The 21,961-nt window shown below is 41.0% G+C and overlaps 1 protein-coding gene across 15 annotated transcripts in view; it reads right to left on the bottom strand.

The window, feature by feature from the left end:
- The window catches only part of LOC119698151 (poly(rC)-binding protein 3-like), a 507,654-nt gene that overhangs the window by 33,009 nt on the left and 452,684 nt on the right, over positions 1-21,961 (bottom strand). For all 15 annotated transcript variants that reach the window (XM_038129760.1, XM_038129763.1, XM_038129764.1 and 12 more), the window contains 6 exons: positions 15,275-15,298; positions 15,145-15,177; positions 12,257-12,373; positions 6,351-6,482; positions 3,509-3,637; positions 2,540-2,683 (listed from right to left, as the gene is read on the bottom strand). In XM_038129760.1, coding sequence (XP_037985688.1) covers positions 2,540-2,683; positions 3,509-3,637; positions 6,351-6,482; positions 12,257-12,373; positions 15,145-15,177; positions 15,275-15,298 — 579 coding nt within the window. The remainder of the gene's footprint in view (positions 1-2,539; positions 2,684-3,508; positions 3,638-6,350; positions 6,483-12,256; positions 12,374-15,144; positions 15,178-15,274; positions 15,299-21,961) is intronic.

The following is a 21,961-nucleotide window of genomic DNA, read 5'->3' as shown; positions in this document are numbered from 1 at the left end:
TCCACTGAGCACATGGGCCATGGATCTGCTTCCATCACAGTCAAGGGCAACTTCCCTACTGACGTAAGTAACAGCAGGGATGACCTGGTCTGCACATCTCCCTCAATTTAGACCATCATAACGGTGAAAGACATAAAGCAAAGCTTCACCCTCTGAGTACCCATTTAAACACCAATGTAGCACACAGGGCAGAAATTTCCAATTTAACCATTGCACATGCTAAATAACAGTAGGGGAAGAGCAGGGCAGTGTTCAGTTTCCTTTTAGTTTTGTTATGCAATGCAGTATCAAAGAAGCACAAGAGAATTAAAAACAATACTTAGAGTGGAAGAACCCCAGCTTCTTAAGGAAAACTAGTGATTATATTTTACTCATGTCACTTATTTTACTAAGTGTTAAACAAACAAAATCCTTTCAAGATAGCCATGATGTATTTTAGAATAGAAAAATAACTTCTGATAGCTTAGCTGAAATGTTGAATGGAACTAACAGTGCTAATAAAATTTTATTTTTGGTATTAATTTCCACTTATGAAACCTGGTTAAAGTGACTTTCCATACTGGTATCCAAACACACCTTAAGCATTTTCTTAAAAAATTTTGCTTAGTCAGAGCACACAGAAATTCAAAGCACACAGAAGGTGTCTGCCTCTTACATTCTTTCTCACATCAACAAAGTTGCATAAGAAAAGCGAGAACACTTTTTTAACTGATAAAACTGAAGATGACAAGAGCTATTAGACCTGAAAATAGGATACTTTCAATTATTTATACGAACTGCTCAGCACCCTCTAGCAAACAGTTTCAATTCTTATGAGTAATCATACACAGTCTTTGAAGGCAGTGGCAATTACAACACTGATAGAATGGGCTGCTGCATATATACACACACACATATTTCTTAAAGGAAAGCACTGCAGTGTAAACTTACATATATGGAGTAAATTATTCTGAACTTTCAGTCATAGACCAGTTTCTGGCACATTATTTTACATTTCAATTCAGCTTTGGTCACTCAGGAAGCAGATTTCTTATTTTGATGACAACAGGTAACAGAAGAAGGCTCAAACATGATGAAAGCTAATACATCCACGTTATAAAAATCTGGATATACTTCAGAACAAATCATTAGAAAATAGAATAGAAGGTACAACTCTGAGACAAAAAAAAACAGAGACAGTTCATGACACGGGCTGTCAGAAGCACTTTGGCATATGGCTGGAAGGTGTGTGCTCCTGCGCAGGAGTTTCCTTACACACCAGCACATTGTGGTGGCACAGGTCATCACACCAACAATGCCAGCAGCACCCTGGGCACTCAGTTCCACCAGGAACTCCATGTCCAGCTTCTCATATGATCTCCAAGTTGCCCAAGGTGGGACACAGTCTGTGCCATCAGCCCACACCCTGTGACAGGGTGATGATCTTGGATGGGCTGATAGGGTGGGAGGGGGGCCCTGCCTACAGATGTTCCACCGTGCAGGTAATTGGGTAAAATTGCTTAAAAAGAGACCTTGGCATCACCTTGGGGAAAAGATCTGGTCAGGCGGGGGTGCCTTACTGCCAGAGGGGCTTTACATTTGTTAATCCTGAGTAGAGAGATGTCTGCCTTCCTCTAGGCTGGGTTTATGGGGTTGATTTCCCCTTGAGTTAGGCAGGGCTTGCATCTCACTCCTGCACCACTGCTTGAAGCTTGGTGGCTACACAGGTCCCCTTGTGACTCTGCCATGGTGTTTTTAGGGTATTTATCAACTGTTCATCATTGGCACTTCAGTGAAAGTTCATTCCTCCTGCAATGGATGATGGCAGAGCATTCCTGCTATGCCTCTGTCACACACTGCAGACCCATTTCAGACATTACTAAAAGACACAGAAGAACCAATTGCATGTGGGTTTTTAAAGACAGATGAGACACAGCCTGAATGATACAGCTTAAGGTGATGGAGGAATCATCAACACTTTTTTACATAAAAAAGAAACAGGAATGCTGTTCTTGTGTTATCAATCCGGCTGTTCCACACCATGGCTGGGAAGGTCTACACTTGCATGTAAGTAGTTGCAGCCACCTTGGAATTCCATTGCTACTTGGTCCCAAGGGACTACAAGCAGTGGAAATTATGTGTGTGCAAATCCTTAATGCAAAAAAGCACTATTTGGTCCCAAAAAGTATGGAAACTATGAGAGAAAAATGACACTTTTCATTAGCAGAAATGTCCCGCTGTATAATCATCTCTGAAAATTGACGAAACTGCTGATACTGCCAGTGAAGCTGCAAGTTAAGGAAAAAAGCCCTCAACCACTACAATAAGCAGGCTGCCTCACTCAATGAGCTCCTGATTTGGACACCTCTCAGTCTGCAGAAGGGCAAACCTTTCTTAATTACAGAAGTCAAGTTAAATCTTGGTAAAATACCAGGTTGTCACAATTTTGTGTAAAGTTTGCAATGCAGTGTTCTCCTGTCCTGCCAAGTGTAAGCACACACGGTGGACAAAGCACATCAATACTATACCAGGCAAGAAAGAGTAAAAGTTGAAAACTAACAGGCGCTGGCTGAGGCTGGGCCAGGACGGTGTGGTTTCCAGCTGAAGCCAAAATGGTGTCTGCTCTTACCTGGCCACCTGCAAAAATGATAGGTGCAGAGGCAGGTTTGGGACGGTAGGGGATGGTGGCACCTTTGGGTGGGGACTGCAGACAAAAACACAAAGTGGTCAAAATGTAAAATGAAGCAGAGCTTGTATTAAAAAGATGTCTCTTTTTATAAATATTGGTCACCTCAGACAACAAGGCATACTGATAACCCAGCCCAGCCCACCCTGCCCTCCACCCCATCAGACCAAAAGCACGCTAGAGGCCTCCTGTCTGGGCTTCAAGGGAAGAGCTGAGGACATGAGTGCATGGCCAAAACAGGCAATGGTGACACCTGTGGTTTCATTACTGCCACTGTCAGATGAAGCTATGAAGCTTTATCAAGCATATTAAGGCATTTCAGGAAACATGGGCACAATTTTGAAAATGGTTGATGGCTTGGAAATTATGGGCATTTTCAGCAAGGGTTAAAATGCTCAGATTTTTATATAAATTCATCTTGTGTCTCATTTAATCTAAGGGCTAAAAAACTGCCATCAACATGAAACTTACTGGTCTGACGCAATGACCTGACCCTAAGGAAGCAAAAAGTCCTGGCTGGTCAGAATTATTTCTATTTTAAACAAGACCTGGATGTTTTCTGCCCTATTCTACATCAGAATAAAATGTGTTTCTTTCAGAATGACTGCAGCTCTGTTCTGGACCTGGTTGTTGTTCAACAACGTCATGACAGCCTTTGACTGCTAAACCTTGCTGCAAGAGGCTCTCAAACACTAGGGAAAGCAGAGTTCACCAGAGCCTCTGGAAATCCCTGGCACAGGAAGGGCAGGCAGCACTCCAGGGGAACCCATGGCTATTGACAATTATTAATAACGTGTTTGAGCATCTCCTGAGTGAGAAGGGACACGCTGGGAACCTGCTTACCTCCAGCATCACCACGCAGATCTGCTTCACACACTGGATGATGGCGTCAGGAGTGCCAGATATGGTCACCGCGCGCTCCGTCGAGTTGGGCAGCATGTCCCCTGCCACCTGCACCTGGGCTCCTGTGGACTTCAGCAGAGACAGAGCAAAGACACTGTCACTGCCATGCAGGCAATGGCACCTCTACAGTCATTCATGAGACAACAGATGGGGTGCACCCCTAAACTTTTTGTCTTTTTTTTCTGGATGTGATAGAGCATGTATGGAAACTCCTAGCCAGGACATGTATTTGGCTGTTCAAGCCAGTTTGCCAACACTACCACCCCAGGGAGGTTAGTCCTAGTAGCTGTTAGGGAGTCAAACTGCGACCTGAACTTCAGGAGAAGCATTTTAACCCTCTCAAAGACTGACAGCTGCAATGCTGACTAAAAGTGAAAAGGGTGAAATGAAGTACTCTTCAATAATAATAAAAAAAAAAGAATAAAAAAACTCCAATAATTGAAGAAGCTCGGCTAATCAAACAACTCACTCTTTAATCTACTGATAAATGGCTCTTTAATCTACTGATGGCTGACTTGTGTCTCTTGTTGAAATTGAGGCTTCCTTATGCTATATGGTACAGAAGCACTTCTAAATCATAATTAGTGTTGATTAAATATATGCATATCATCAACTTTTAGCTCATTAATGAACCCAAGAAAGTAATGAGCCACTTTTGTGGATTTTTTGCTCTGTTTTTAAAATTTGATCTTGGCACTAGTGTGTTTTAGTTAAAAAAAAAAAAAAAAAAAGGAGGCCCAAACAACCCTTGACATTATTACACAAACACAGAAGACCTTTTCAGTCAATAGAGAAAAACGCAGGCATTTGATGTTGACTAAGCTCTTTAACATATTGCACAAAAGATCTATTCCTGACTGTTACTGCAATGCAGTATTTGGGTTTAAAATACAAGTGTTTTCAGTAACTATTGCCTTTGCGTCAGTCAGCAAGGAGATAATTTGTTTTCCTGCTAGTTAATACACAACATGTGTTATCCTCCTTTCCAAAGACTGATTAAAGTACTGATTTCATCTTCTGTTCACTAGTACAGTTTAAGGCCAAAGTATCCATTCCATGCCCTATAATAGACTTTGGAAATAATTCTGACCGTAGTTTGATCAATCCCTCATGCTTTTACTTTCTTTTTTATGATAATCTTATCTCAAAAATAGTACTGCAACCCTACATGCTGTTCCTGAGTGCATGACTGAACACAAAAGATCCCCCCTTTTGCAACTGTTCAGTATGTTGTGTGATGATTAAATTAGACCACATCTTGGGCTGGATGCTCCTTGATTTCCCCCTCTTTCCTGGTATTTGGTTTTTAATGTACATTCCTGGGTATCTGTACATCCAGCACAAAAGACTGCCAAGTACCAGAGTCATTTATGCATTTACTCCCAGTGTTAATCTTGTTTCTTCTCTGACTTTGGTAATTTTTCAGTAGCAAAAAAACAAGTAATATTTTATCCATTATCCTTATGCTTAGGAAGATGTGAAGTGTGACTTGCTACATTAGCCTTATCAAAACACCTATTTGGCCAAAAACTATCCTTTTACTTCCTTGTACCAGACTACAGGCAACTGCTTCTGAAACTATGCTCACCAGGATAATCACTTCAGTCACTTCATTTAACCAAGAGACCAATCTCACCTTTAAAAACCTATGTTCTGGGCACATTCCCACAGTGCTCTGACTGGTTACCAATATTTTAATAGAAAATCCAAAGTATGGACAGCTGTAAAACCTAGAGCTGAGCAATCACTAGCACACAGTTCACACTCATGACTGCTTCTATTTTAACACAACTAAGAAATCAACCTAAAAGCTCCTTAAAACCTACTCTCTTGGATCCACATTTTAGATAAAAAAAACAGAGTTTCGACTTTGTAGAGCCTGTCAAAAGCCTTTTGTTTTGAAACAGGCAAATTAAAAAAATTCACCAACATGTTATCTTAGTATTCAACACTTCATCCCATGTTGGAATGAATTCAAATTTAGAAGGAATATTGTCTCTTCCTCCAGAACAACAATCCATTTTTCTGAAATGTCCTATTCAGATTTTCTCTATATAACTGAGCATGTACCTGATTTTCTTATATGAGTGATTACAAACAACAGATCCTCGGCTTGGCATGCGCTATATTATTCACAGTCATGCATGGAAGAGTTAAAACAGGCACTGTATGGTACTTCTTGCATTTTTTGGCTAGACAAAAAAGTGGCTCCTAGTACACTGAATGAATACCTCTAGATAAAGTCTGGACTAAAAAAAAGTTCTGCATGTGTTTGAAATGCATGAAATCAGGTCACCTGTGGTCCAGTGACATTAAGGAGAAAGAGAGAAGGAGCATGATAATCACAATTTTCTAGAAAGTAGATCTACTAGCCTGGAATGCCCTGAGCTGCTTGGGCTTTTCTCTCACTGTAAGGGTGGTAACTAATTTAGAAATGGCTGCAGCTCTTTGACTTGGGTTCCCCTGAGTATTGCTGGGCAGGGGTCTGTGCTGGAAAAGAAACTTGAAGAGCCATTTGTCACTGTTGCTTTGCCTAACTGTGCATGAAAGACTTTATATACTGTAAAGCTGTTTCTCTATTTCACACGTGGTCTTTAGTGTCAAGAAAAGTACAAGTGCAGCTGTGCTGGACCCCCTGCTTCTCTCAGACCAAGGCTTTTCCAGGTTTTTCAGTCGACACTCATGTTGGTGTGATCAGCGAAGTGCAGTGGGTGATGCTGGCAGGGCACACTGCAGTAGGATGCTGAGCTAGCCAGTGTCCCCAGCACATCCCAAGACTTACCTCCCTGATTTCTTTGATTTTGGAACCTCCCTTTCCTATGAGGGATCCACACTGACTTGCTGGGACGACGAGCCGCAGTGTTACAGGCGGTTTGCTTGTCACCGAGCTGTTTGTCATCGAAGCATTGATGTCCTGTAATCACAGTGTCAGTGAGCATTAGTGGGGCATTTGTCACTCCTGGTGAGCGCTTGAAGGGCTCAGAGCAAATGCCCAGGCTGTCTGCAGAGATCTGGGGAGCTGTGGCTGGTTTTTGTCATAAGGAAAGCCCACCACAGCTCTGCTGGTGATACATTGTAAGCATGAAAGCCGCTTGTGCCAGAGGAACCCTTCGGATGTCTGGCATTGCAAGATCCATGCTGTGGGACCAGAGGGCTTGGAGGAGGAGGAGGAGGTGGTGTCTGCCACTAAACCAGCCAAAACAGGTAGAAAAGGCAAAGAGGCTTTTGGATTCACAGGTTTCCAAAACCTGTTTCAGTCTGTTTTGGTCTCTTTTCCACAGCCTCAGTTAGAAAATTTATACTGTGTAATATGTCTCTATATTTCACGTCTCTTCCCAGACTGGATTAAAAGGAAAATGGTTAAAAAAAGGAATAACAAAGAACATGTGAATAATCTGAAGCAGAGAAAATTAGACGATTTTGATAAGTCTTCTGCCGCCCTCTAGATTTAATTTCTCTTTTGTAGCAGGTCCATTAACATTTGTAGCACAACACAATTTCTAAAATCTTTTCCATCATGGTTATGTAACCAAAGTACAAGAAGCTCAGCAGAACAGTAATTGCCTGTGTCCAGGTAATGAAACACATCCATGTATCCCATTTTCCAATGAGACTACATCACACACTCCCATAAGCACTTCAACTTGTTGCAAGGTTTAAATTGTTTTAAATATATATTTTTTTTTGTTAAAAATCTTGTGGGCATGACAAAACAATCCCTCTAAAGACTTCATCACAGAGGAAAAGATAAATTTTATCTTTCCACTGATCAATAGGATGCTTTGAGGGAACCTAGGATGAAAAAATAAAAAGTCACACGCTGCACTGCAGTTGCCCAACAACTCATGAGAATTTCAGAGAGTTTTGGTAACACCAGCTATGAGCTGAGAAGACTCATCTGAGAGGTGGCATGGCACAGCTATTATACTCTCCACAGGAATGAGAAAACATGCATTTCCTATTAAGTCACTTATGATGTAACAAGAGCTCTGTCAGACAGAACTGATGTGATTTCCTATGCTTATAAAGACTATCACTTTAACAAAAAAAACAAAACCAAAAATACCAACCACCCAACCAACCAAACTAAAGTGCCTATATTGTGCAATCAGGACCCCAAATTATAAAAAAACAATCAACAACAAAACTAATCAGCACTTCAAGCAACTCTGCACATCTCACTGAACCAGTGTGGGAGCCTAGTGACACCAGCACTGACTCCTACGGTATGTCCCCAGTTTTGATGGCAGCATTCTTCCATCCAAGAAAAGGCTAGGTATGACCTTAATTAGCTTAAAAGAGAAGAAAATAAAATCTTGAATGGAACAAGGCATGTAACAAGATAGCAACCAAATCATTCCTCTGCCAGCCAGTAGGAACTCACATTCTGTTCAGTGGCTGTGCCAGTGAGAGACTGCAAACCAAAATAAAGCCAGAGGGATAACAGAATTTTGCAGTACTCATGTATCTGAGATAAAGTTACGCCAATTTTTCAGCTGGAAGATGCCATCTCGCTGTATCATGTTTGTGTCAGGTGGAGGCACACGCAGGTGAATAATCCTCTTCAGCCACCCAGCACAAAACTTAATCATGTCTCATACTTCCATATCATATGCAGCCTGGCCTCAAAGCCTTCACTGAAATTTCTGCCTTCAAAAGCACTTTGCAGGAACTGGAAGCCACTGCTCTCTATTTTGTCCTCACTATTTGAGAAAAGCAACATCTAAACATGGGGGCTCAGCAGCATGGAGTGCATACAGGAATGATTACAGCTTAAAAACATGATAAAGAAGAAATAAGCAGAAAAAAATCCCCCACAGAACTGCAGGCTTCCAAGTAGGGATGGCTCAGGACTTTCCCACAGAACAGCCATCTTTCAAACTGGGAGATTCCTATTTATTTAACCTCTAACTTTTTGTGACATTGCATCCATTTCTTCGGGGCTCTGGCAGACACTACAGCTGGACCTTGTGCGGCTTTCTCCCTGCTTGCCGGGCTGCTCCTCAGCTAAGACAGGCTAACTGGGAGCCTGGAAGTGCTGAAGAGCCAGCAGAAGCTCTTGGCATCCCTGGGTCATAGCACAAAAGGCTTCCCAAGACAAACTAACCTGGCAGCTCAGAATTCTACCATACCTCCCAGGAAAAAAATATACCAAAATTCTTCTTTTCCGGTTTCAAAGGAAATGTTAAACTGTCCAGTTTCCACAGCAAGGAGGATTCTGTGAGGTGGCTCCTCCCTTGGAAATGACCACCAAAGGACTGATCACAGTTGTACTGGCAAGAATTTATGTTTGTCAGAAAGGTATCACCCTAACTGCTTTTATCGCTTTCCTTTTCTCTTCTTCTAGAGCTGAACAAGCGCTTCATAGATATTTACAGAGGAACAAGGATTCCAAAATTCCTTTTCTTATTCATCTGGAGAAAGTCTGACTACCGAGCTCTGCCTGCTGGTTATTTCAGTGCTTAAGTACCATGTGCTTTCAGAGGATTATGCAGACTTACAAGCAAAGCTAGAGCTGCCCCACTCACCAGTGAATGTTAAAATGTCCCCTCTTGTAGTTCCAGGGGTCTGCCTGGGTTAGTGTCATTTTCGAAACAACTCTCTTTCTCCCCTGCAGTGAACACTTTAGGTATTCATGTAAATACCTACTTAGCTTGTAAATTCATCATGAGACTGCTAGAAAAGCAACTTTCATTATGAAGGCTGTCAAAGCAGAGTTATACAAGGCTACAGAACAACCACAAGACAAACCCAGCCTTTCTCATTTTCCTATCTATCTGACATTGAAATTTTTACTAACACCAGAAAAGCATTCCAGGACTTCCTACACCTGCTTATCTCTAGGTATACAGCTGTAGGGTGGAAATTGAGGGTCCAAGGTCTTCACATGGGCATGCATAACAAATACCAAAACAATCCCTCAAAGCAGCAGTCTCACATATGCATCTTTTTTTTCTGTTTCAACATAGTTGCAATAACCAGAGCCGGACTGAATCTTTTAAATGGCTGAAGAAATCTCTAGCAAAAAGATATGGATGAAAAATAGCACTTGGTAGCTAGCTAATTTGTAATTTTTGAAACAGCACTTTATTTTGCATCCAGAGTGTTACAGTTATCTCATTTTATTGGCAGGAAGATTTATAGGAGACCTAACTGATTACATATATATAATGTATTATAGATATACAATATGTATTACATATACATGTTTCTTTACTGCTGTTCTTTTAAATATACCACAAACCAATTATGTTAGAACTAAATAGAGATATTTCAGAGCAGTACTTGATCTGCAGAGATTGCCAATACTCCTTTGCTAATGCTCATATGAAGAGCCCAGGCTACACTCTAAAATCTGCAAGTGCAAATAAGTGCAAAATCCAGCCAGATGCCTGAATTTCAGGTTTCTTTGCCTATTGCTACCTACAGCACTTTCAAAGACTGCATCGCATTGGGTGGGGGCTGGGGATCTGATGCCGTGCAGTGTTTGATGTTTGTATGAAAAATGCAGCATTATTTCCACTGGGTACTCATTTTGGTGGGAACTGGCAGCGATTACCTGTGCTAATGATTCTCTCAGCATTTTACAGGATGAGGAACATGTTTTTCCTGTAGAGAGCAGAGACAGTGCTCTCTCCAGGATTCTCTGGACTGGAGGGTATGGCACTGTGCACCGAGCTACCTCTTAAACTAGAAGAAACAGGGATTGGTCCATGATGGGTAGGAGATGAAGAGGAGAAAGAGATGACAATAGGAGATTTTGAAATTGGGTTAGATAGAATTACTTGTGGTTCTGCAGGCTTAAACCTCAAAATCATTATTATTTCATTAATAACTGGCAAAAACCTCCCCAAGCATTCTGATAAAATGTGCCGTGCCACAAAACCAAGACATTTTATCAACATACTGAAAGTTTGGAATATCACGCAGGAAAATCTGAAAACCCATGAAGGATTGGAGAATATAAATGGGATTAAGACCTGCAGTATGAAAAAAAAAAGGTCATTTGTCTGGAGCCTGACAGGAATGTTTGCCAAGACTGAAGAGGTGGAAACACCTGAGCAGGAGCTGGGGACACACACCAGGCAAAGCATGGGTGTGTGCAAAGCATTAAACTAGTAGGAGGAGAGGCATTTCCAGCAGTGGCAGGGATATGACAGCATGATAAGTAGGACAGGGGACTGTTAATGACATTAAATAAGCCTTTGTGGAACTTCATTTGCAACCTATCCACAATTAACTCAGACATTTAACATAAAATGTAACCAGAAAAAGGTGGAAAGGGACTACTAGAGTCATGAGAGGGGTGGGGAATGCATCCTCTGAAAGACTGTGCTTGGATCACTCTGGCAAAAGCAAAGGTGTGTGGGGACAAAATCAGCTTCTAAATATATATCCAGAAAGGGAATCCTCAGGGATGGAAAGGCAAGAATTATCTAAACTGATGTCCAGTGCTGGCATAGAAACAAAGCTGCATGAACTCTTCATGAATAAACTCAGGTGAGGAGCAAAAAGAAGGTGTCTAATTATCAGAGACCTGAAGTTGTGGACCCAGTATCAGGAAACAGAAAAAAAATCTAACTAGCTTTTCATCATGCTGCGAAGTTACAAGTCCAAGCCATACAGTTGATTCTAGAAGACAACTGCTTCTGGTTACTTATGAGCTCTCTTCTGTCATGTTGCTCTAAATTTGAACATTTGCCATGTGTAAATAAAGGCACATGTTGACAATTCTCATCAATTCCACCATCTGCCTGTGCTATGGGGAGATGTGGAGACTAACCTTGCTGACTTGGAGAAATGAGAACTCTTAAGAAAGGGATTAACACCCCTCCAGTTTAATCCATTCTGGAGGGACCCTGCCCTTTGCTTCAGCTGCAGGTGACTCAGTCGACCTGTCTACAAGCTCTTCCATTAGGAGAAGGTGAACTGCTTCCTGCAGGGGCATCAGCCTCTCCAGAGAGGACAGGGGAGCTGCCTGGACTAAACATAGGATTTTCAAAAGCAGAGGGAGTTAAATCCTCTCCAGAGTGACCAGGGTTCATGTTCTGTACTCTGCTGCCTTTTCTGTGAGGTTATCCATTAAAATGGTGACTGTATCTAATTGTACCTGGTCCATGAAACTGAAGGAAATCTCAGCAATTTAGATACATATCTGCACAGAACACTTACACTACAGTGAATTGAACTCCTGCCTTTACTTTAATTGGTTTTAAAAGACAAGCTTTAAATGTGGTAACTGGTAATCATATAGCTTGTTTTTTTAAAAAAAAATTCTAGTTAAATGAGTTATATATTCATTTTGACATATATAACATTTACACCAATACCGACTGGATTCATACAGAAACAGAGTTAAAAGTTAGGCAATTATACTTTTCAAATCAAACCCACAATGGGAATACAATTTTTCCAAGACATTTTTCCTACCATTAGCACACATTACTAGAAGCAATTGCTTTTCCCTGAAGCCTCCAAAAAGCAAAAGAAATGATCAAACATCTTGTAAATTGACCCATTATTTTTCTTCACCATTGCTGCCAAAAACGTTTATAAAAATATAACCACTTTCATTGCTATTAAATAGAACATTAAACAAATCCTATTTAACATTAAAGCAAACATGAGAAAATTCAAACAGTGTTTGTACTTCAACTTGAAGAGAGAAAAAAAAAATTATTTGCTTACCTCTTCAAATTTTAGTGCAATCATAGAAAAAGCTTTAAAAATTGCATCTGTTGGGCCTGTTATTGTCACAATTCTCTCTGGACAAGTGCCTTCTGAAATATTGATTCGAGCACCACTCTGTCAAAAGGAACAAATATTTTTCAAAGTTATACTTCCCAGGGAGCAAACAAAGTAGGATTAGGAATATAGTTTGGGAAGGAATACCTTGAGGCATTTAATTCCCTCCCCTACAACTGCAGCCCCAATCATATAATTTCAGCATAAACTGATCGCATTCCAAAAATTGATGTAACTGCAGGAAGCCGGATTCTGTCTGGGTAAATACTTCTCCAGCCTTCTTTGCAGCATGCAAATAGCACCTCTGTAACTCAAAGTTGCAAATAATTGCATAATCAAGTCTTTTTCCTTCCTTCTTGCAGGATTAACCTTAAGTAGGACTGGAGCTGCAGAATTTAAGAGAAGGTGGTTGTCTCCAGGGAGCACCAGCATTTCCCAGGAGCGATGAACCTCTCTGGTTTGGAACCCCAAAGGCGGTGCTTGGCTTCTCTGCCTCTCTACTGGGGCCTTGCCTTGCACTGTGGAGAACGCTCCTTGTATATGTGCCTCATGTGAAGGCAGCCAGCCAATATGCACTGAGCATCCCTTTAAAGGGCTAATGGTAGGACAGGAGACACCAACAGTACTGTGTCCATAGGGCAAGGAGCCTGTTGGATGGAGTTAGAAAACCAGAAGTGTCTTAGAGAAGCCAGGCTCCTCTCAAGTATACTCGGTCCTCTTTACATCATTGTAGCAGTGCAGAGAAAATGTCTCAACCAGGGGGTTTTGTATATTTAGAAATTTATATATATATATTTAATATATATTTAAGAGGATCTTTAGGGTAGGTAATGATCAAATCTGCTTCAGGTAAGAGCCACCCTACACGTTCTCTGAGATTTCAGTCTTGGAAATGTGTTAATGCAACCTAACAAGACTCTGGAGCCTCAACTCACCCACGGGCACTGACCTTCTTGGGGATCAGGGCCTGAAGCAAATGTGAGACAAGCTGGGTTAGTTTGGCCCTTTGCCTGCAGGGTCACCACACAGCTGCTGATGTGATGTGTCCAGCCCTTAACCACCCTATGCTGCTGCTCTACTGCAAGGGACTGCACTTCCCCATATGACAGCACCCCCACACAACATGAAAAAAAACCTAGGCTCAACACTACTGATAGAAAAATTTTCCTGCTACAGACCTGGGCACAGAACTGAGGGTTCTGTACTTTTCTTTAGGCCTGAAGTTGTCTCTGACATTTCCTCAATGACAGAATTGTCTCTGACATTTCCCCAAAGACAGAGCTACATTTCACACCATAAAGATGGCATGCACGCTGCCACATCTGCCAGGGAAGTCAAAATAAAAGCTGCATTTTGCTTTTAAAGAAGTACTGAAAAAGTAGTAATTTAAAGAATGATCAAGTTATCATCAGGTGAAGATACAGCCTCTTAGTCCTGTGCTGATATAAAGATGCATACAATTCAATTATTAAAAAAAAAAAAACTCCCCAAAAAAGTGTCTTCTGACCACATATACATGACAGCAGGGGTTCAGGATTGGAAGAAGAACATTTGATATTTATTTTGAAAGACAGACCAAGCATCATAGGTATTCTCTAAGATGTTTTACTCAGAAGTCAGGAGCACTCTCCAGTGATGGCTTCCCTTCTGTGCATACAATTTATGTACAAAGATATCTGCTCATGATCATAATTATTAATTACACTAAAATGTGTTTAATTAAGTTCACCTAGTACACTGGAAAAATTTTTTCTTATGTTTTTTTCTTTAAGTCTTAGCAAACGTGTGAAAATATGGGTGAAAACATGTCATCAAAAAAGGAGCTCAGAACTCAGTCAGCCTGACAATGAAATCCCTGTTGTACACATTTAAAGATGGATGTCTACAATTTTCTTTACTAAAATACTTTGACATTTTCCTGCCACAGACCTTCTATCAGAGTAAAAAACAACGAAGCAGCTGACACAGTAATGTACTGCAGCTTTACTAGAGCCAAACTAACTTTCCTTGAGGCATCCTCTATGCACTGCATTCCTAAAGTTTAAAACAGTAGGATTTATCTTCTGATTTTTACTTTTAGCAGTTGCTTCAAAGCAGAAAAATTACATGGATCTCCAGGTAGGATGTGCTGCCTTGCAGGACGCATGTGGGTCTGCAGCCTCCACCTGAGCACACTCCTCTGAAGACAGCACAGCTTGCTCTGCGGGGTGGGAAGAAGCCTGCAGACACTGGGGAGGCTGAGATTTATGCACTGCCCTGTTTTAATCCTATTTGTCTTCAGCCTTTTCAAAGGATTGGAATGGCAGGTGTACAGGTCTACCCTGCCCACATCCTACTCACAGCTGCAAAATGAGGAAAAGCAAAGGCTTTGCCAAGACATGGCTGAGAGATGCTCTGGCTTATACACGTCTGGCTCCAGCTCTGCTGAAGCTTGTTTCTACCCTCAAACTTCATGTGTGTCAGTCTAACGCTTGGTCTCAGATTTTTGGAAACTCTACCAGGAGGCCAAGCCATGTGCAGGACTAATGTTACTATGCTAATGAAGGATACAGTGGTCTGATGCACAGAACCATGCCGTGAGCTATTCTGAGATAAGGCAGCAGCAGGCACATCGCTAGGGGAATGAAAGACTCCAGACTGCTGCAGCGATAAGGAGGTTACATTAACAACAATGTTTAATTTAGGCCAGCATATTTATACCTCACCGCTTGCAAAGAACGGGGATGTTAAACGATCTGCCCACTTGATGGCAGCATCGGTCTGCACATGCTGAACCCACTGTTTTCTGAGCTGGAAAGGAAGGCAAGTGAAGACATCAAAGCTTGTCTTACCTCCTCCCTCATCTTCTTCACTGTCTCACCTTTCTGTTAAAGAAGCATAAGAAAAAAACCCGTTAGCCTGGGCTAAAAAAAAAGAGCTGATATACAATAGTTTGACATAAACATAAAGTTATTTTCTGACCTTTCCGATAATGCTTCCAACCTCCTGAAACAGAAAAAAAAGAGACACCGTGAATGATATGATTTGTTACAGAAGAGCATTTGTGCTGTTCCTAAGCTATTTCACTATCATTTATTTCAAACCTTCAGTGTGAAGCATAGCTCCCTTCCATTGTTGCTGTATACAAATATGCCATGTTAGATACAAAGGGATGGACTAAAAATGCAGCTTTGCAGCCAACTGATTGTGCAAGAAAAACACTTTTAACAGAAACCAATCTCATGGTTACAGATCCATTCTGCTACTATAAACACAGACAAATCCCTATCAGGGAATGAAAAGTTAAGAAATAACAGAACTGCACAATCTAGTGGAGAAAATGAGGTGTAATACAAGCATCAAAATAATTGCTGGTTTCTCCAAGGGTAGGTATTTACCCTCCTTACGCCTTGTAATAGTGAGAGCTGAATTTCCACACTACCAAGTGTTATTGTGTAAACACCTGGTGGCCTGTCTTAATCTCCCTATTAAGCACTTGGAGAACAATAATTGCTAATCACTTTTTAGGGATTTGGGAATTGCTACTGGGCTCCCACAATCTTCCACCAAAGGAAAGAAACTACTGAGAAGTGTGGCTGTGAACATACAATTCTGGCAACATTCCAAGGGTTAAAATCTTGGTGAATAAAACCAACAGGTAGCAAAAATGAATCTATTAACACAAAAATGAATAGTCTGGACATGTTACACAAATCATGCAGCTGTGACATCAGACTGGAAATCATGTGATGGAGAGACCAGCTAAAGGAAAATAAACTCCTCTTCTACACTAAGATTGTGAAATCTAATTCTATAGTTAAAGACTGCCTCAGATGGTTGAGCTCAGATGTATGATACACATTTTCCCCCCACCCAGTCCATACATTTCAGTGTGATTCATCCTGGAACACAGTCCAAAGGGCAGGATTTTTGAAATTTTTGTCTTCCAACACTCTATCCAGTGATGGACTCGTGATAAAGTGGTACTGACTTCACTCTGCAGGAAAGAACTACCTGCAGTGACCATGAGTTATTTTTGCCAGTTGTTTAGAAGCTCATAACACGAAGCTGTTTGTGCTTGCAACTCCTCACATCCTGCTCACAAGACATGAAGACTTTTCAGTAAGATGAAGCTACCTATTTCAATGAACTCTGGCATATCGTTCCTTTATGCTGTCTGCAAGTCTGCACACAACACCTGACTGAGGGGAACAGTCAATACACTGCTGGACAGGCTGGAAAACTGGGCTGGGAGAAAGCTCGGAGAGTAGAACAAAGTCAGATGAAAAGCCCCACGTCTGTGATGGAAAAAGCCCATGCAGCAGGACAAGCTCGACAAAAACTTGCTACCTTAAAACTGACTTTGCAGAAAAAGTCCTGTGGGTCCTAACTGAAAACTTCAACATAAATAAATGAGTACATCAGCAGTGCACCCCTGATCAATCAAAGGCTGGACTGTATTAGCAGGAGTGTAGCCAGTAGGCTAGGGCAAATGGCTCTTTGTCATTCTCTTTGTGAGAGCATGCCTGGAGGTTTGTGGCCTCTCTTGGCCTCCTAGTACAAGACAGACAAGGACACACTGAAGTGAATTCAATGCAGGGCCACCAAGCTGGCCAGGGGACCAGAGCACAGGACACATGAGCAGAGGCTGAGAGAACTACATTTGTTCTTAAGAAGAAAAGACTTGACAGGGAAGTCTTACTGCAGTCTACAATAAGGAAAGCAAACTACAAATATCAAATTCCTACTCAATGTGAGGAAAAAAAAATTAGCATGGGGATGGCTGGACATTGAAAGAGGTACCCAGAGAATCATCATCCTTAAAGGTATCAGAACCCAGCCTGGGCAAGGCCCTGTGTAATCTGCTCCAATGCAATCTGCTTCAGGAAGTCAGACCGGAGGCCTTTGTGGGTCCCTTCCAACCCTCACTGGTCTGTGATTCTTTTAAGTCACAGCCTTATTCCCACTGAAGTCAATGCCTTAATAGCCACAAACTTCCTCAATCCTGTGAGGCCCTTTCTCAGGTTTATTTTCAAACTGTATTTTTCCTGTTTGCCATTTCCCTTTCTCTTCCAAATGCTCTTTTAAGATGGCATTCTGCACTCTTGTACACACTGAGCTGAGAACAGATATTGTCCAGACAGGAGCTGCAAATCTTCCAGTGGTATCTGCTTTACAAACCTACAGTTCTGCTGGCCAATGTAGAGTAGACCTTTACACTTCACACAGCTCTGTGTGTGTGTTTTTGGTAAAGCTGCTTGTGTCCATTTGGGACTATGAGATATCTGTACCTCTGTACATACAATTCAGAGAAGCAGCTCTGTGAGAATGGGAATGAAAGGGCTCACTGCAGTTTTCTGTCTTGTAACTAAATTATTGTAATATTCTCTTAATATGCAGGTTTAGGTCACCCCTCTTCCTGAGACAGCCACACCAGCATGCTGGGTAGGTTCTCAAATGAGATGCAGCTTTTTTGTTAGCAGCGACACAAATCTGGGACACCCATTCCCCCAGATTTTTAAGATCTTACTGTTTTTTACTTTATCATTGAAACTGTCAATCTCACAGTAATTGCTGAATGGGCAATACAGGCAGCAAGGCTCTCAGTGATGACAAGGTTTAGGAATCCCCCACGTCCAGTAGTTCCTATCTGACCACTTAGCACATCTGGCAGTTTTATCTTAAAAACTTATTCCATTCTTCTCAGTTCCACCTTTCAGAAACAATTACTTACATCAAACAAATTCTTAGGAGGTAGAAGGACATTTTGCTAGGGGTGAGAGCATTCTGTTTCAGTTGCTATGGGCAAGCAACTATATTTCAGTCCATGGTATAGCTTCAGGTTTTGTATACCTGAAGTTTAATTAGAATATGTAGGCCTAGTCTTGAACCTCCAAGGCTCTGCCAGTATAAACTTAATACAAAATCTGTCCAAATCCATTTGATCATCTTGGGTCTTAATGAGAGATGCTGTTCTTTCAGAAATGAATGGATGGGTCATGGTTAATAAATGCTAAAATATCTTCCTTGGAAATAGGAGAACATACTTTGCTTTAGGAACAGAAAAGCCATGTACTGTTTGTAGCATTGGTAAAAAAGATGGCCCATTACCAACATGAAAATTAGGACTATTTTAACAAGCAAAGGAGAGCATAGAATAAAAAGATTCTTAAGCTGATTGTCTCCCTGAATTCTCTGTGAGTTTTGCTTTGGATTTCAGTGGGGACAGGATTTTACATGACCAACCACCACCTTGTTATTTATTAACAAAGAGCACAAGCTACGAAAGAAATGAGTGGAAGAACTGTGTGAATACCACTGAGAAAAAGCTATTTCAGTAAGAATGATGACCAGTTCCTTGGAACATGCTAGCAAATGTCACTGTAATCATATGGACTACTTCAAATCTCCCCCTCATCAAAGGGTCACTTTAGAGCTTATTCTGTAGGCCAGTTTCAAAACATCCAAGTCAATGCCACCTCTCCCTCTACCCTGGCAGATGAGATTCTGCTTGGCCATGTGAGGTAAGGTCACAGGGGCAGAGAGAAGCATGAACTTTACATGGACATTTCAGAATTTTTTCAGAGTTTTTCTTTATACAAATTACTGGAGAAAAAAAATACAGAATGGTTTTAAACGGGTCACTTCAGACTTTTCTGGGGCCTTAGCTTTTTCTAGGAAAGCCCCTAGAAAGAACTGGTGACAACAGATCATGTCTTTAATCATGATGAGAAACCTATTTCAGCCACAGATTAAATCAAAAGACTCTTTTCACCTCATACTTCAAACTACCAAAGCTACTTCACCAAACCTTTAATGTTTCTTTATACAGTCCAGTATTTGTTTCATACAGTTTCTCATATCACCATAAAATAAGTTTACTGCTAAATGAGATACCTAACACCATTTTTATGACCCTCAAGTTTTAGCATTATTTCTAACAAAGATTACTTTAATGGCTTTTCCTTCTTCAGAAAATGTTTCTAGATCTGCCGGACATCAAATATGCTGTAGTTAAGTGCACGAGATGTCTGTAACCTACATTGGTTCATTACAAGTTTGGAGTTCAGTGTAAATCAGGCAACCAACCCTCACTGCAGTCCAGGGAGAGATAGTGGAGGATATTTTGAAATCTAGATGTTGATTTCAGATAACTTGAAGATAAGTCTCAAGCCTGGGGGACAGAGTTGTCATTATGATTTGCCTTAGTAGGAAATTTCTAATCAAGTAGATAAAACAGAAGCTGAACCTCACCAACAAACCCTGGGAGACTGCCCAGCATCAGTAAAGTATATTGCTAACCAACTAGCCAATTCATTGCAGATAACTTGAGGGAAAGCAATGGTAAAAACATGAGATGGTTTCTTTCATGCTGAAATGTAGCATATAATATTATTTGCACACCTTATTCACAAGAATGTGATGAATTTTGTTCTTAATGAACACTTGGGAAGTGCTGGACCCATCAAAGAGCAGAAAGCTATTTCTGCAGATAATGCATCATCTGTGGTGAAGACAAGGCAGCACAAAAGGAGGCAGCAAAAATTCCTGTGAGTCAAGGCTTTTGCAGGGCTCTTCATGGTAAGAATGATTAAACAAAGATATAAAACTGGTTGTAGAAGAAACCTATTTCCTAATCAATTATCTAGTGCATCCTTTGAATAGCAAGAGAAAGAAATCAGTCATATTAAGAAAACAAGAGGCTTAACAAATGACAACAAACTTTGTTTTAAAGATTAGCCTTTGATCTGTAAACATAAAGTGTGAAATTCCATTACTTTTTCTAAGTGTGAGGTTGGTTTAATAATTACTGAGTCCTGGAAAATCAAAACAAAACCAGGCAGCTATTGTGGGACCATAGAAACACACAGGTCTTGCTCTATTATCATGCAGCTTTTATTATCAGTGCTATGGGGCAAATGGAACAAAAACTTCATAGAATTGCTGAGATAAAGCCATGTCTAGAAGGAAAACACATTTAAGAAATAATATAGGAATATATGCTTTCACCTCAAAACATCTGACAAAGCACAGGCTCCATCCTAAAGCCTGAAATTCCTTCAGGCAATGCTCTGATTGCATATGCTAACCTGCTTTCTATAAAGCAAGGAAAAGGTAGAACCAGTAGGGCTGGAGTCTACAAACAAAACAGCTTTGAAAGGAAAGGAATACAGCCTTCCACAGGGTGGAAACACCCCGCATGGGACAAGGAGGGGTCCTGGCAACAGCACACAACAGCTGTGCTGATAAAGTTTTCTAGACCCAGACCAGTTGTCTTTCTCCCATCCATAAGGAGGGATAACATAACTCAACTCTCTCTCTCCTTAACCTAAGGACAGAGTTGCCAATAGTCAACTAAGCTCATGAATATGCTTGCATGGAAGATCCCAAGAACATGTTCCACAAAGCCTTTCTGAACAATGCATTTGCGTGGAGCATGTGGGACATCAGCATTTTTCAAAAACTGGAATAAAAGTCAGTTTTTGGAAACATGACAGCCTCAGAGAAATCTGTCAGCCTCAGAGAAAAAATGGCCACCTTGGGTAAATTGAGAATCTGATTTGTGTTCTGGGATTATGTGGGATTAGCCTCACTGCCATGGGAGATCTCATGTTCCTGGGTGATGCTTCAGTAGTCACTGTCTGATGCTCACAGCCTGAATTTAGAAAAGCATTGCAGTCCAAGGCCTTCCTTACTGAGGCAGATTTTTGCTAACATATATGGTAGTGCATGAGGAAATCTAAAAAATATAGTTTTTCTGATGGAGATTCCAGTATTATCTATACATCTAACATTTTTTGGGCAACTGTGCCAATGGGAATTTTTCCTTTGCTTTTTGATAGCAGATGGGTAGCCAGCTAACATTCAGTTTCACACCTAAGCTCCCAGCCTTCCCTGCTAAAACCAACCCATAACTCAGTTCTGTCCCTGAGCTTGTCCCTGCACCTGTGATGCTGAAGCAGCAGCACTGAGTAGGGTGTGTACCTTCTCCGATCTCTGTTCATTACAGTCACACACTGATGAGGAGATTTTGTTCGGTAAAAGTGGGAACACTCAGTTATGGAGATTGTTTTTGGAAGTAGAGAGTGCCCAGGGACTGGGGAAACTCTCTCTCTTCCTTTCTGCTGATTTTTGAGGCTAGTGAGAGTATCTTGGCTGCTCCTACAAAAACACTGAGGAGAGGTCCACCTTGTGTTGTGCATCTGCATGCAGTTTTGTTCCATGACCAGGGCTCTCAGATATCACAGTAATGCAAGCAAACAAAACAGGAACTACAACAGCAATAGGCAGGACAGTCAATCCTCATAATACCCTGACAGTGTTTGTGGAAACTGGAAAGAACAGAACAAACATTAGCTTGATTGGCATTTTATGGCTTGGATTGTATTACTGACAAGGTGATTCTTAAAGTTACTTTGTTGCATTCTGTATTTCAATAAGTAAAAAATAAGAAATGGAAAAGGAGAAGGTCATTACCTTTAAGATGGGGAAAATTAATTTCTGTACTTTCTTTATGGTCTTTCAGGGAGGCAATCAAGCAGGTGCAAAAAAGTGGCCACTAATAGAAATCCTTGACTCTAAAATGGTATTATCTGTACTAATGAAAAAGGTGATCTTCCTTAATTATTTTATTCTGTATTTGAGCTGTTAAGTGTAAGCCATCACTCT

This window comes from Motacilla alba, chromosome 2, assembly GCF_015832195.1.
Source record: "Motacilla alba alba isolate MOTALB_02 chromosome 2, Motacilla_alba_V1.0_pri, whole genome shotgun sequence".
In the NCBI taxonomy this organism is placed as follows: domain Eukaryota; kingdom Metazoa; phylum Chordata; class Aves; order Passeriformes; family Motacillidae; genus Motacilla; species Motacilla alba.
Note: the sequence above shows the minus strand (reverse complement) of the source record. Positions and strands in the feature narration are given on the sequence as shown.